Consider the following 17,347-nt stretch of genomic DNA (forward strand, 5'->3'; position numbering starts at 1 on the left):
ACATGGATTGATTGTGATGGTGTAGGCYATATTACAGGGATTTATTAGACTTTTTAAAATGTAGATGTTCCAAAGGTCTGCATCAGTGGCTTGTAGACTATGCGTGGAAGACAGAAGATGCTCAGAGTGTTAATTTTAATTAGACCGGTCCGTGGAGTTTTATGAACATCAAGGCAGACACATGGTGAATTTGTATCCTATATCTTGTTGGTGTGATAAGGTACATGTGGCTAAACCCCCACTCACACTCCGCCGAGCTGCAGGGAATGAGACATGTACAGTTAAGCAGTGGTCTCAGCTCACGTGGAACCTGTTCTCCCCTACTGTCAACAAAGTCCCTAAAGCCATTGATGGTGGAGGAGCACGGGAGGGAGAAGCGTTGGCACCGGATGTGAATGCCTTCTTCCCCGAATCCCAGAGGGAAAGGCTCTAGCCAACTCTCTCGCTCCAGGATGTTTGCCTGACGTACCAGGTGTGTGTACTCGGGACTGTGCTGCAGCCTGATCCGCTCCGGACGTGCCTTTTTAAAGCTTGTGGTTGTGAACAGGCGGGTTCTCTTGTTGTTTATACGGCTGGATAGGAACTGCTGGTGATTGAGTGTGACAATTTTTTTATTTTCACTGAGGGAGTTTTACCCCTCTTCCAGCCACTGCACTTCCAGAGTTTTTGTACCTGGCCTTTCTTTTAGTCCCTCTAAAGAGCGAATGAGTTTGTCAAAGTGGTCAAGCCTCCGATGGGCCTTCGAGTACACACACGTAGCCTACAGTTCATCATTCCCGCCACCGCCAGAGAGAAGACAGGGAAGAAACCACTATCAACCTACCTCTAGGCTGCTATACATATTTATTTAGTTTGTCATTCTATCGTTTTTCATGGAACTTGTGGTAATTAAAATGTAATTGACAGAAATAGTTTAACCAGCTCTGTGTATTCTCAAATTCAAAAAAGTGAGGGAGCGCTGCTCCCCCGTGCTCCGGCAGCATTACACCCGACAGTACAGTACAATATAGTACAGCACAGTACAGTAGTGTTCAGTACAGTAGAGATTAGTACAGTAAAATAGAGTTCTGTACCGTAGAGTATACTTCAGTACCACAGGAGGTTGGTGGCACCTTAATTAGGTTGTGGTAATGGTTTTGAGTGAAATAAGTGAAATGGTATCAAATACTCCAAACACATGGTGTATTTGATACCATTTCACGCCATTCCATTTGCTCCATTCCAGCCATTATTATCAGCCGTCCTCCCCTCAGCAGCCTCCACTGTTCAGTACAGTACTGACCTATTCTCTACTTKTATTTACTGTACTGTGCTGTCTGAGGGAGAGAGAGGGAGGGCTTGTCCAGACTGTTTTCACACTCTTGCTTCGACCACCACGTGACAGAAAGGGAAAGAAAACAATTATTAGCTGAATATAACAGTATGCCAGTGGAAGGGAGGAAAGTAGCAAGTGACCTCCTATGAATCCCCATTGTAGACAATTGTTGCAGTCATTCTCGTTACAGATTTTTTGGGTCATTCTGTTACCAACTTGGTAAAATCACTTAATAAATCATAAACCAAATTGTTATCAGTAAAAACAGTAAATAATTGGTAGGTCTACCTTAACTTGTTAATTCTGTGAACTTCCATTATCCTCCCTCCTCATGAGGGAGCGAAATTTGAAAATAAATTTTTGGTAACAGAACGACAAGACACCAGGCAATACTTCTTAAACTAACAGAAGGCAAATTTCTGGTAAAGTAAATATAAGTGTTGATATTAGTTGGCAGGGGTGTTTACTTCCACATGATTGTGTTTTGATGTATTTTTAATACTTACGTTACAGCCTTATTCTAAAATGGATTAAATAAAAAATGTTCCTCATCAATCTACACACAATACCCCATAATGACAAAGTGAAAACAGGTTTTTATAAATGTTTGCACATTTCTAAAAAATTTAAACAGAAATACCTTACTTACATAAGTATTCAGACCCTTTGCTATGAGACTCGAAATTGAGCTCAGGTGCATCCTGTTTCCATTGATCATCCTTGAGATGTTTCTACAACTTGTAGTCCATTTGTGGTAAATTCAATTGATTGGACATGATTTGGAAAGGCACACACCTGTCTACATAAGGTTCCACAGGTGACGGTGCATGTCAGAGCAAAAACCAAGGAAGAGCTCCGAGACAGGATTGTGTCGAAGCACAGATCTGGGGAACGGCACCAAAACATTTCAGCAGCATTGAAGGTCCCGAAGTGGCCTCCATCATTCTTTAATGGAAGAAGTTTGGAACCACCAAAACACTTCCTATAGCTGGCCGGCCGGACAAAATGAGCAATCAGGGGAGAAAGGCCTTGGTCAGGGAGGTGACCAAGAACCCGATGGTCACCCTGAAAGAGCTCCAGAGTTCCTCTGTGGAGTTGTGAGAACCTTCCAGAAGGACAACCATCTCTGYAGCACTCCACCAATCAAGCCTTTATGGTAGAGTGGCCAGGCGGAAGCCACTCCTCAGTAAAAGGCACATGGCAGCCTGCTTGGAGTTTGCAAAAAGACACCTAAAGGACTCTCAGAGCATGAGAAACAAGATTCTCTGGTCTGATGAAACCAAGATTGAACTCTTTGACCTGAATGCCAAGAGTGGAGACTGTTATAGCAGCAAAGAGGGGACCAACTCCATACTAATGCCCATGATTTTGGAATGAGATATTCAACAAGCAAGTGTCCACATACTTTTGGTCATGTATTGTACATGGAAATCCTCAACTGTACACTATAAATTCCTGTTGTTCTATTCTGAGAGTGCGGGTTGAATATCTTTTGTGGCTCTGTCTCTATAAAGCCCACTCTCTCCCTCTGCAGTACTTTTTAAACAGCTCTGATGTAACTGAAGCCTTAGTTAATGCCCCACACTCTCACTACACACACACACACACACACACACACACACTACACTCTCTCTCTATGGCAGGGCCTGTGTAGCCTACAAACACACACTCAATAACAGTGCATCCCACCGAGAGTTTTAAAATTCAACAACCCTCACCTGCACAGCTGATAATATTCAATACAGGCCTGCTTGGACAAAGTCTCCATGACAACGGACAAAAGGGGACGATGTGTGAAATTCCCTGACTAAGCGAGAGAAGAGGCATTACACGCTGAACTAGTGATGAGAGTCTTACTGGAATACCAATGAAGTTACTGTATTATTAGATTGCACAGAGGCTGAAGCATCTGTGCCTGCCGGTAGTTACAAACAGAGAAAATCCTATGTTGTGTTGGTGAAGAACTATTCTGTATCTCCTTCAACGCTTTGTTGGCTGAACATCTGAAATAGATCCAGTTCATTTTCAAACCCTAAATGAATATCCAAATTCTATACCCATTGTAACTCTGCCAGGCAGCACTGCAAATTAAACCGTTCAATATTGGACTGAAAGTGGAGAATCAAATAAAATTGCCTTTTCATCACTGGAAACACACAAGTCTAAATGTAGCAGCAGATGAGAACAGACCACCAGCTGATTGTGTTCCAGCAGGACTAGAAACGGCTCAGGCAATATATCAGTACGTGAGAAGGATCAATGGGAAATAGATTTAATTGCAGAAAGGCATGGAGCTAATGCTTAATAATAGTTCTGAATCATGCCCATGTAAATTATTCAGGGAGGAACCTACGCTCACAAACAATATACGTTCACGCACATTTACACACACAGATACACACATACATACATGCATGCCTAATGACACACACATACATTACACACACACAATACACTAATCAATACAGTAAGAATATCGGTTCAACAGGTACAGCAAGCTCCACAAGTAGATTTGGAAAATATCAGGGAGTGAGTTTTCCGGAACAAACTTGTTTTAAACACCAAGTAAACCAAGGTTATGTTGGTCTGTTCCACCAGGGAAAGTCCAACACAGCATGGGATACAATTAAGTATGGGGGGAGTACAACTTCAGGAAGTGGCAGAAACCAAACTACTAGGAGTGCAGCTAGACAACTGCTTACCATGGTCGTCTCAAATAACTCATCTATGTAAAAAAAAATATTAAAACTGCATGCATGATCAGAAGGATAGCTAAATATTAACCCGGGAAAGATTCTTAAGCAAATAACCCAAGCATTAATTGGGAGTCAGGTGAACTACTGTTCTGTGGTCTAGGGAAATGCATCAGCATGTCACACCCTGGCCTTAGTTATCTTTGTTTTCATTATTATTTTAGTTAGGTCAGGGTGTGACATGGGGAAGTATGTGTTTTGGGTTGTCTAGGGGTTTGTAGGTTTAATGGGGAAATGTCTTGTCTAGGTGTTTGTATGTCGATGGCTGCCTGGATTGGTTCTCAATTAGAGACAGCTGTGGTTTATTGTCTCTAATTGGGAGCCATATTTAAGGCAGCCATGGGCATCATGTGTTTGTGGGTAATTGTCTATGTTGAACRTTTGTTGCTTGTCCATGCACTTACGTCATTTAGCTTCACGGTCGTTTGTTGTTTGGTTTGTTTTGTGTATAGTGTTCGTTTTCGTGTTTTTCCTATCTTCTAATAAAAGAAGATGTATTTTGCACACGCTGCGCCTTGGTCATCTCTCTCTCCCTTTGACGATTGTGACACAGCAATTGAAATTAGGAGGCTGCAGATTGCACAGAGCAAAGCAGCAAGGATTGTTTAAGGTGGAGATATGGTTCTTCTGTTGTAGTCATGTTCAATGCTCTTGGTTGGTCATCAATCAACAAGATCATTGAAAAAAAAACACGCTTATTTTATTTCATAATATACACCATTTAAAACAGCCAAACTCTATTCACAATGGTATTCAGTTGGTAARAGACATTCAGTAAATACTAGGAATAGACTGTCCACCATCTATGTGTTATCCAGACAGAAAAGAGTAATAGCAAAATAACATTTYGATTTAGAGCAACAAAGAAACGTAATAATTTATCTGAGCAAACCAGAAACCTTCCAATATATAAATTCAAAACAATACTTTAAAACAATTTAAATAGAATACATAGGAAAGTTGTGCTGGACTATGGCAGATGAATAATCAAGCCATCTTTTTAGACTGTTAGAGTTTTTAATCTGGTCAATATGTCAGTGTATTATGTCTGTTTGTAACAGTGTGTTATGTGAAAATGTGATCATATTAGAAATTGTATTTTAATGTTGAAGGACTCTTGGAAGATTAGTCCAAATGAGGACTAAAATAGATCCTGATGAATCAAATAAAGTCAATCAATGACTATTTTCAAAGTGTTGCAATGGATGGGTGCATTCAAACAAAACAGTTTATAGCCGTGGTTTACCAAAACGTTTTGTTCTGTTACCCATAAGTTTTCCAAATATACACCAAGTAACACAACTCTTTTTAAGACGGAAAACGATGCCTATTGTCACGATCGTCTTGCGGTGAGAGAGAGGACCAAAACGCAGCGTGTGAAAAATACATTCTCTTTATTTAGAGAAGAGTGAAACACGAAACGAACACTTATAACAAAACTAAACAAAACAACAAACGACCGTGAAGCTACAAACGTAAGTGCAATACAAAAGCTACAAACGTTATACATAGACAATTACCCACAAAACCCAATGCCTATGGCTGCCTTAAATATGGCTCTCAATCAGAGACAATGAACCACAGCTGCCTCTAATTGAGAACCAATCTAGGCAGCCATAGACATACAAAACCCTAGACAAGACACTGACCCATTCAACATACAAACCCCATGACAATCCAAAAACACATACATTCCCCATGTCACACCCTGACCTAACTAAAATAATAAAGAAAACAAAGAATACTAAGGCCAGGGCGTGACACCTATGTCTACCCAGAATCGAACCCAGAACGACAGCATAATTTGGCCTGACATCCCTGGTCTGTACTATCACCAGCTTTTATGTACTTACACTAATTACGCTAGCGGAATTGCATTATGGGTCCCTGATCTGTACTACACAGAAATGCATAATAATGGATGTGAATGCCACTCTCTTCATAGTGATGTATCATGAATACTGTAGGTACACAAAGGAAGAAATAAGCATATATGGGTATTATTCTACACACTGGCTATTATTCTAATTAGCTCCACCACCAAACAAGACCACATTTGGTTGTTCCGGACCAAATCTGAACCAGTCATGGACTTTATGTTTCACAAGTCTGGACAGCACAGTACATGGAGTACAGTAGAGTACATCACAGAAGAGTTCAGTACATTATACGACGGGTGGGTCTAATCCTGAATGCTGATTGGTTAACTGCATTCCAACCAGTGTCTATCTAGACATTATCTCACATTTCTTTCAGACTAACATTTAGTTTTCAACAGCGGAGATTTGTATAAACCTCGCTGTCTGTCTCTCTGACATTTGCAACATTGTTTCAATATTCAAATTCGATCTCCAGCTGTCTCATAGTAATGAACGAGTCGGGATGAGACAGTCAGCGTTTCTCAGCCAGTCAAAATCATGAATCAGCTCTAGAAAACAGCTTAAACAAACGCAAATGCAGCTACTTTGCTGTTATTCTGGCTGCACTTTTTGAAATGACTGTAAGTTAGACATAGTTGAATATGTTCGACTTTGTCTTGGGCCTAACAACGCCCGCGCCAGTACTGTATATCCTCCAAACACCAGCTTCTCTGGTATTATCACTTAAGTAGAGTACAGTACAGTATACTGTGCTCTACTGTACTGTACTGAACTATACTCTACTTTTCTTTAATGTACTGTGCTGTCCAAACTTGTGAAACATGGACGTCTACGATTGGTCCAGATTTGCATCGTTCACCAATCATGGAACGTTTATGTTTGGGCCAAATCAAGGCCAGTCCGGACAACAACAAAAAATCGATGTCTGTAGACGTTGAAATTAAGGCCAGTCCGGACCAAAAAACTATGTCTGTTGTTGTTGAAATCAAGGCAATGGTGGACTGACCAAATGTCAACTACTTTTCAATGTCCATGGAAGTCGGTGTTGGTCCGTGCTGGTTACAATAAATGGAAATAGAGAGGGCTCATGGGTAGGTGTCAGTAAGGGAGAGTTAACATTAACTGGAGCGAGATGAGAAAGGCAGAGAGAGAGGGAGGGAGGGAGGGGTTGTCTAGACTGTTTTCACACTCTCGCTTTGACCGCCAGACTAAATTGGAAGGTCTACCTTTTACTTGTGTGAACTTTCATTATCCTCCTCACGATGGAGAGAAATTAGAAAATATCTTAAAGATATGTGGGATTTTGATAACGGGATTACAAGGCACAAGACAATGTTTCTTAAATTTACAGAAAGCAAATAATTTCTCCAAAACTAAATAGAAGTGTTACTGGTGATATTAGTTGGCAGGGGTCTTAACTTCAACACTGTGTTTTAATGTAGTATTTCTAATAACTTTAGAGATTTTTTTCTAGTTGACGTTTTCTTAAGACTCCTTTTCCATCTATTTGAGCAGAAATCAAAGCCTTTTACTTATGTCAAATTTTTAAGATGGAAAACGGTTGAAAAATGTGCCTGCCTTCATTTCCCCAAAATATAGACTCTTAGCTTTTGTTTGACACACATTTTGATATGCTCCTATGAGCTTTCCATGTTGGTGCTCATGGGTATTTTTACATGGAAATGACCCTAGTTAACTAGTTTTTTTAAAATGCATACACATAAAGTAAATCTTGAAATACAGCTTGCTTTCATGCAATTATTCATGTAACTTACTCTTTCTCCTATGCCAGTATCTATCTGCATCATGCGTCCAAAACATAATCAGTATTCATGGTATTCTTATGGCAGGATAAAAATGTATTGACTGTAAAACAGAACGACTGAAAAGGCTACACAGATTGATTTGGTTGAATCCCATTAAAAAAACGTTACTTAGAAATCTACTTCATATGCAGCACATACGCTTGACATTCTACATATTGCTCTTGTAGCCGCGATGGTCCAGTGAACTACGCTTGTGTGATGAGTAATGTTGCCTTAGGCTTAAAAACCCTTACTATAACTTCCATTAGCTCATTAGGTTACCACAGTCTTGGAGTCTGGTAGATCTGAAGACACAGGTTCGACACCCGGTCGTTTGCCACTCTCTTAGTGCAACAACACTTTTTCCCGCATTAACTCAGACATTGAGTGGGGAAGACGGACGCGTAGAGTCACAGAGATTCAACAGCAATCTTATCTGGACAGGCCTATGTTTGATAACTGTCTTTGATTTATTGGGGAGTTAAAAGGATTGCCAGAGGACCTTAGAGAGGATCCCAGCGGGATAAACCATTCCACTTCAACTGTCAGATGTGAAATACGGCGCCCAGCCACCACCAGACCCCAATGACGAAGTAAAGGGTGACTGCACTTCCTGATTTGGCCTCGTTTTGAAGATTGCTCATTAAGAAATGCCATGACTGAAGCCAAACGTGAGTTGTCTTGGGGGTGTGGTTTGATGTAGGTGCGTTATGTTCGCATATCGTACCCTGGCAGGTACTGTTGTTTGGCTCTCCTGAGTCAAAATAGCCATTTCCTCAACTTAGTCACTTCCTCAAATAGTCAGAATTAAATCGAAGATAAATCAAAACATCTGTAATTATTTTAGATGTTTTGCCAAGGAGGTCTTAGTCACACAATTCTACATCTAACTAAGGTGTTTTGGTGCAGTATTTCTCAAGTAGAAAATGTGGATGAAAAATTTGTCGGTGCACTGCATACAGTCTGTCGAGTCAGGAAAGTCTGGCTGCATGCTCATGACTGATTTACATTTTAGTCATTTAGCAGACGCTCTTATCCAGAGCAACTTATGAGTAATTAGGGTTAAGTGCCTTGCTCAATGTCACATCGACAGATTTGTTTTTTTCACCTAGCCAGCTCTGGGATTCAAACCAGTAACATTTTGGTTACTGGCCCAACGCTCTTAACCGTTAGGCTACTTCCCGACCCGATTTCTGAGAATAATAACATGTCTGCAACTTCATCATCTGCAAGCTGTCAAACTATTGTAAATAAAGCACAAGCTACACCAGGTGATGGCAACAGTTGGGATACAAGTGTGCTCCCATTGAAGACCGTGCTACAATTAACCCTGCAGCCTGTTATAATTAACCCGTGAGAAATGCAAGAGGGACATTTAACTTCCACCACTTTCGGTTGAATTTTAAACAACTGGTATGTCCTAGAAAGTTCGCTACAGTGTATAATGGTAGCTAAGATGCACCTGCTCATCAAACATCCCATTCTAAAATCATGGGCATTAATATGGAGTTGGTGCTTTGCTGCTATAACAGCTTCCACTCTTCTGGGAAGGCTTTTCACTAGATGTTGGAACATTTCTGTGGGGACTAACATTCAGCCATAAGAGCATTAGTGAGGTCGGGCACAGATGTTGGGCGATTAGGTCTGGCTCGCAATTGGCATTCCAATTCTTCCCAAAGGTGTTCAATGTGGTTGAGATCAGGGGTCTGTGCAGGACAGGCAAGTTCTTCCACAACGATCTCGATAAACCATTTCTGTATGGACCTCGCTTTGTGCACAGGGGCATTGTCATGCTGAAACAGGAAAGGGCCTTACCCAAACTGTTGACACAAAGTTGGAAGCACAGAATCGTCTATAATATCATTGTATGCTGTAGCGTTAAGATTTCCCTTCACTGGAACTAAGGGGCCTAGCCTGAACCATGAAAAAGTGCCAGACCATTATTCCTCCTCCACCAAACAGTTGGCACGTAGCGTTCTCCTGGCATCCGCCAAACCCAGATTCATCCGTCAGACTGCCAGATGGTGAAGCGTGATTCATCACTCCAGAGAACGTGTTTCCACTGTTCCAGAGTCCAATGGCAGCGAGCTTTACACCACTCCAGCCGACGCTTAGCATTGCACATAGTGATCTTAAGCTTGTGTGCATCTGCTCGGCCATGGAAACCCATTTCATGAGTTCTTGTGCTGAAGTTGCTTCCAGAGGCAGTTTGGAACTCGGTAGTGAGTGTTGCAATCGAGGACAGACTATTTTTACGTGGTACATGCTTCAGCACTTGGCGGTCCCGTTCTATGAGCTTGTGTGGCCTACAACTTCGCGGCTGTTGCTCCTAGACGTTTCCACTTCATAATAACAGCAATTACAGTTGACTGGGGCAGCTCTAGCAGGGCAGAAATTTAACGCACTGACTTGTTGGAAAGGTGGCATCCTATGATGCTGAAAGTGTTGAAAGTCACTGAGCTCCTCGGTACGGGCCATTCTACTGCCAATGTTTGGTGGCTAGCTAGCTAGTTAAAATGGGCTGGTTCCTAAATTAGCCATGGATGGAGATAGGGATTTGGACTTGTGGTTTTACTTAATTCTTTGTACTGGCCGGTGACGTACATCAGGGATTTCAGGAATTCACTTCTTCAGGGTCTGAAACAGCACTGCTGGTTTCTTTTTTTCTTCCTGGTTGTTAATTAATGGTTTATGTCACTGATTTTCCAGACTTACATCTCAGTCACCAGGTAGTGTCCCAGGTTTGAATCATCCCTGAGTAGAGGGGAATGATGAAAACCAGCAGTGCTGCAGACCTAAGGTACACATATGCAGTGGTGTAAAGTACTTTCGTAAAAAATACTTTAAAGTACTACTTAAGTAGTTTTTTGGGGTATCTGTACTTTACTATTTATATTTTTGATTACTTTTACTTCACTATATTCCTTGAGAAAATGATGTACTTTTTACTCCATACATTTTTTCCTGAGTTACAATTTGAATGCTTAGCAGTACAGGAAAAAGGACAAATTCACACACTTATTAAGAGAGTGTCCCGGGTCATTCCTACTGCCTGCTCTGGTGGACTCACTAAACATAAATGCTTCCTTTGTAAATGTGTTGAGGTGTGCCCTGGCTGTCAAAAAAATGAATAAAAAAGGAAATTGTGCAGTCTGATTTGCTAAATATAAATGATGATGTATAGCATTTACTTTGCACTTTTAGTATGACAATTGAGTACTTTTTTCACCACTGTACTTAAGTACATTTAAAATCTGATAGTTTTACTCAAGTAGTATTTTACTGGGTTACTTTCACTTGAGTAATTTTATATTAAAGGTATCCAGTGGTGTAAAGTACTTAAGTAAAAATACTTTAAAGTACTACTTAAGTAGTTTTTTGGGGTATGTGTACTTTACTATTTATATTTTTGACTACTTTTATTTTTACTTCACTACATTCCTTAAGACAATATTGTACTTTTTACTCCATACATTTTCCTTGACACACAAAAGTACTCGTAACATTTTCAATGCTTAGCAGAACAGGACAATAGTCCAATTCATGCACTTATCAACAAAACAACTCTGGTCATCCCTACTGCCTCTGATCTTGTGGATTCACTAAGCACATATGCTTCGTTTGTTGAATGCTGTCTGAATGAGTGTGCCCCTGGCAATATGTAAATTTCAAAAACAAGAAAATGGTGTCTGGTTTGCTTAATATAAGGAATTTGATATGATTTATACTTTTACTTTTGATACTTAAGTAGATTTTAGCAATTACATTTACTTTTGATACTTAAGTATATTTTAAACCAAATACTTTAAAACTTTTACTCAGGTATAATTTTACTGGGAGACTTTAACTTGAGTCATGTTGTATTAAGCCATCTTTACTTTTACTCAAGTACAACATTTGAGTACTTTTCCCACCTCTGCACATATGAATGCTGTGCACCATATCATGCATGTAATGCAACGCTAGATGAGATGATCTGAGGTCACGCGGTTCGACAGGGAAATGTTGTTACATTTCAGCCCACGGGTGGCACGACCTGACGCGAACACCCACCATAGGATTCCCTCACGACCGCGGGAGGCTCGCTTCCACGCAGCAGCGGAGCGGCAGGGGCTATCCTTTCCTTGCTACACCGGCCGCCCACACATGAACTGGCATGGCACGCAACACACATTTTGATATTTTGATCATTACATGTTTAAATGTCCAAGATAAGGTTACACACAGGCACAGCAGCTCCTCAGTCCGTTGTGAATAAGACAATCATTGATAGCCTACTTATAACTTAATACAATATAGCCTAAGCTTTTGGGATACTATTAGGCTTCTTCAATCTGAGCTGTGACTTTTGGCATCATTTTATTGCACCTCAAGCATACATAGCCAAATCATATCTTTCCATAGAAAGCTGCCAGACACCCTTAAAAAAAACAGGGACCTCTGTCATCAGAAAAACGTATTTCACCTGAGAGAAATCATCTCAAGGAGCCTATAGCTAGTTCTCTGCAAAGGACCGTGTTCTTAAAATAACTGTCACCCAAATGTACAGGTGTGAATACATTTTTCCACAGGTAAAACAGTAAGGTGATAACTAAGTCTGGCTATGTAACGTTATGCCATTTCCAATTTTTAGGCTACTCCAACATTAAAGGCTACCATGGTAATTGCTTATTGGTCAAACACTGAATCGGCTATAGCTCCTTGCGAGTAGCCTACAATATATAACAATCAAATAAATATGAAATGTAACATTAATAGTATAAACATAATGTGTATGTCTTCTACCTCTGACACAGAGAAGGGACATCTCTGAAAGTAGCTGTAAGAGTCCCCGGCTGTCCTCTACTGGCCGCCTGTTCTTCACTGTTTCGCTTGGCTACAGTTACCTCCCCGGTGTAGGCTACATATGTAGACTGCATCAAAACATAGGCTAAATATCGCAGCAACGTTTCGAGGACATATTACATGACCCCGTCCGTTTTTCAGGGATATAGCTATTTGTCTTGCTGTTGAAGTGCTCCCCTCACTAAGCTGCATCTCTCGCGCTCACTGCATTGCTCTCCTCCACTGCTCTCGCGAGGACAGCTCCGTGATGTCAGTTAATGTGACGCGAGGCAGCAGGTAGTGAGGGGGCCACGAAGTTTTYTATTTAAAAAAATATTTTTTATATATTTTTTAATCATTTTTATATCTTTTTTTAAATTAACAACAAATCAATACAGAAAGTACATAAGGGAACACAAGTATATATATATGATATATAATGGACAATCGAGCTAGGGGGTACAATATCACATTACAATTACACAAGGACCTTAAGAGACATACATACACTTACAATTCTAACAGCTTTTTTGTTAGTAGAGTGTTTAACTGTCTTAAAATACAGTTCAATTTATTTTTGTAGGGTAAGAAAATGTGTTTTTTTGTTAGTAAATTTACATTTGTGTATATGAAATTTGGCCAAAAGAATAATGAAATTAATTACATAAAAATGTTTATTTTTAGCTTCTTTTTATCGTATGTAAAGAATCCAAGCAGTACATCTCTCCACAATAGTGTAAAATCTTCATAAATGTGTTCAATTATAAATCTACTGATGTCTTGCCACAGTTTTATTACATGTATACAATGCCAAAAAAGATGCAACACTGTTTCTGGGTGGTCATTACAAAAGGAGCAATTTGAGTTGATGTTTTCCTTAAACTTCTTCATATAGTGGTTGGCAGGATAATATTTATGAATAAATTTAAAGGAAACTTCCTTAATTTTGTTAACAAGTAGGTATGTGTGTGGCAACATCCAAACTTTTTCCCAACAGATATTATCAATAAATCCATTCCAATAAGGCATGACATAAGGTATAGATACAACATCCTGCTGAAACAAGGTTCGTATCGCTCTGTTGTTGAATGGACCAAAAGAGAAACAAATCTTTCCTACTGATGAGTCAACAGGGTCAATAGAAGGTAGGTTCTGAGGGTCAGGTCTGAATAACAGAGCAACACCTGAGGGAATGGCAAAATCTTGCAAAATCTTTAGGTGTTACAGGGACCTTGTAAAGTGATAAGAATTCCTTAGAACTGAGTAAAAGACCCTCTGCATTTACCAGTTGGCTCACCAATAGGATATTATTTCGGAACCAATATTCTAAAAACAAAGTAGTATTTTTATACAATACATCCCAATTATTCCATATATAATATCTGTGTGGAGAAAATGTTTGTTTATAAATTAAGGACCATGACAAGAAAACCTGCTGATGAAAAGCAGAAAGTGTCACGTTTCTGACCTTATTTCCTTTGTTTAGTCTTTATTTAGTTGGTCAGGACGTGAGCTGGGTGGGTATTATCTATGTTGTCTGTTTCTATGTGGGGTTTCTTGTTTGGCCTGATATGGTTCTCAATCAGAGGCAGGTGTTAGTCATTGTCTCTGATTGGGAACCATATTTAGGTAGCCTGTTTTTGTAGTGTGTTTTGTGGGTGATTGTTCATGTTCGTGTGTTCATCTGTTCACTAGTTCAGGACTGTAGCGTCTTCGGTTCTCTGTCAGTTTGTTGTTTTTGTTCGTTGTTTAAGTAGCCTATTAAAATATGGATTATCATCACCCTGCATTTTGGTCCTCCTCTCTTTCACCCGAAGACGATCGTTACAGAATCACCCACCAAAACCGGATCAAGCAGCGTGGTAACGGGCAGGAGCAGGAGAGACAGCGAGGTCAGGATTTCTGGACATGGGAGGAAATACTGGACGGAAAGGGACCATGGAAACAGGCTGGGGAATATCGCCGCCCCAAAGCTGAGCTGGAGGCAGCGAAAGCGGAGAGGCGGCGTTATGAGGAGGCTGCACGAAAGCGTGATCTGGACTGTGTTAATACTTGGGAAGAGATAGACAGGTGGGCGGTCGACCCAGGGAGAGTGCCGGAGCCCACCTGGCATTCTATGGAGCAATGTGAGGAGGGATACCGGCGAATGGAGGCAGCACGGCGACGCGGTAGGAAACCCGAGAGACAGCCCCAAAAATTGAGGTGAGGTGCCATATTTCAATTTGATAGAGCTGTTACCATTTGCATAGTCTTAATAGCCTTACAGAAAAAATCCACAAAGCCAAGTCTCTCAAGGGAGTGGAAGAGAAACTGATGCTCTACTGTGTCAAATGCTTTATAAAAATCTAAAAATAATATGAAGCTATCCTCAGTTATTAGGTCTGAGTAGTCAAGTATGTCTAATACTAGTCTGACATTGTTAGAAATATGTCTGTTCCTCATGAAGCCAGACTGTGTTTCATCAATGATTGCATCCAGGACTTTAATTATTTTTGCAWGTAGTAAGGCTAATATCTTATAGTCATTAAGAAGACAAATTGGACGGCAGTTATCGATGAGCAGCACTTCTTTTTTAGGCTTAGGTATCAGTGTTATTAATCCCTGACTGATTGTAGGAGGGAGAACATTGTTTTTAATACTCTCTAAAAATACTTCAAATTGGAAGGGAGCTATTTGTTCAGAAAATAATGTGTAAAATTCTGATGTAATTCCATCAACACCTGGTGATTTATTGTTCTTTAGATGTTTGATAGACTCTATAATCTCTTCAACTTTGATGGGTTGATCACACTGTTTAGATTCTATATCACTGATAGAGTGAACATTATTCAGTGRGTTAAAAAACATATCTGTGGATTCCYGACAGTACGTAGAGCTATACAATTTTCTGTAAAAATTGCTACAGTATTTAGTGATTATTTTTTGGTCATCTGTAATAACACCATCAATGTTTAATTTATGGATAGTGTTATTTTTAGAGTGAAATTTCTCAAGTCTAAAGAAATAGGATGAATTCTGTTCTCCCTCCTCAATCCATTTTTTCCTAGATCTAATAAAGGCTCCTTCTGCTTTTAATCTATATATATATTATCCAGTTTATTTTGTAACTCAATTAGTTCCATCTTCTCCTCCCCCGAGAGGCCGGCTGGGGACCTCTGAGAAAGGGAAGTTATCTTAACGATCACCTTTTCCTCCTCAGCTCTTCTGGTCTTAGCAAGATTACTACCATATTTTATGAGGTATTTGGACACCTCAGATTTAAAGAGCTCCCAGTTCTTGCAATAAGATTTTTCTTCACAAGCCCTTTCCCAAAAGTGTGAGAGCAGATCTTTATCCTCAAATTTAACTATATCATTATTTAATAATGAGCTATTTAGCTTCCAGTAGGATGCTCTGCCAAGGTTAGTATCAGGGGTAAATATTTTGATATCAATGTAAATGGCTCTATGGTCTGTGAGGGGAGTAGTACAGATATTTGTAGTAACACACTCACTATCAATATATTTGGATATAAGCCAAAAATCTATTCTGGATTGTCTGGAACCTGTTTTGTTACTCCAAGTGAATGATCTGTCGTCCGGAAACCTCTCTCTCCATATATCAGTAAGATCAAACTTTTCCATAAAAAGTATTAAACCCAAATTCTGATTGGTTGGTCTACCTGGGGGCCATCTATCAGTTGAATTATCTATTGTATTGTTATAGTCCCCTCCTATCAATAATAATGAATTGGGAAATTTAGATAACCAATGAAGTATGTTTCTCTATAGATTCAAGCAATTCATCATTCTCATGTTTGGTGTTGTACCCGTAGAAGTTTACAGTAATGAGCGTAATGTCATTGTAACTGATCACAAGACAAATAAAGTGACCAAAGGGGTCACATTCCGAGTGTAGAATATTACCACCAAAGGTATTTTTCATTGTAGTGACACCAGCGGAGCGTTCAGATCCATGGGAAAGCCAAATATCGTTGCCCCACTGTGACCTCCAGAAGTTGGCATCAGCAGAAATTGAGTGAGACTCTTGAAGAAAGCAAAAATCTGTTCGAAATTGTTTAGCAAATAAAAATAAGGCCTTGCGCTTCACATTGTTTCGTAACCCCCTAGCATTAAGAGAAACTAAAAGACAAAACAACAAAGATTATATACAAGTATGAACTGTAGTAGGATGAGTCAAAGACGTAGGAGCAGTGAACGTAAACGATAAGGAACCGAGATCTGCACCATTTAAGTCAATTTAAAGTGAAAATAGCTTATTCCATAAACTCTGAGCTAGACGTTATCCGGCTTTGAAATTCAACTCAACTGAAAATGATGTTCAAGACCAAACCAAGGGTTCTTGTAGTAAGAGAGACTAAAAAGACTCTTTAGTGTAATCAGGAACTATTCTGAGAAATAAAATACAAAATAATAATTTAAATAAAAGGGTACCTACTATTTTAAGTGCATATGAAAACTGATCATAAAATAATTGAATAAAAAATGTTTTACATACACACGTTCCTAAGATCTTTTTTGGGAAATAAGTATTAATAACTAAATGGAACAATAACCGTGTAAAGTCAGAGCAGACCTGTATGCCCTTTAAAACAGTATCTTAGTTACTGTATACATAAAAAATAAATACAGCTTTCAATCTTCTTCGTAAGTTTGTAAACAAAATAGGTATTCTGGTCATACAAGAACAAACTAATAAATTGAAGTACCTGAGYATTCCTGAAAAATAGTCACCTGATGCTTGTTAGGTAAACAACATAAGGAAAATGAG

At 39.6% G+C, this 17,347-nt stretch overlaps 1 protein-coding gene across 1 annotated transcript in view; it reads right to left on the bottom strand.

Annotated features, from left to right (window-relative positions):
- The window catches only part of LOC111979835 (protein unc-13 homolog A-like), an 86,521-nt gene extending 73,732 nt beyond the window's left edge, over positions 1 to 12,789 (bottom strand). The window contains 1 exon segment of the mRNA XM_070448770.1: positions 12,539 to 12,789. Within this exon segment, the coding sequence (XP_070304871.1) occupies positions 12,539 to 12,560 (22 nt within the window). The 5' untranslated portion in view covers positions 12,561 to 12,789.
- Between the last annotated feature and the right edge of the window lie 4,558 nt (positions 12,790 to 17,347).

The sequence above is a fragment of the Salvelinus sp. IW2-2015 genome, linkage group LG19 (assembly GCF_002910315.2).
Source record: "Salvelinus sp. IW2-2015 linkage group LG19, ASM291031v2, whole genome shotgun sequence".
Lineage (NCBI taxonomy): Eukaryota > Metazoa > Chordata > Actinopteri > Salmoniformes > Salmonidae > Salvelinus > Salvelinus sp. IW2-2015.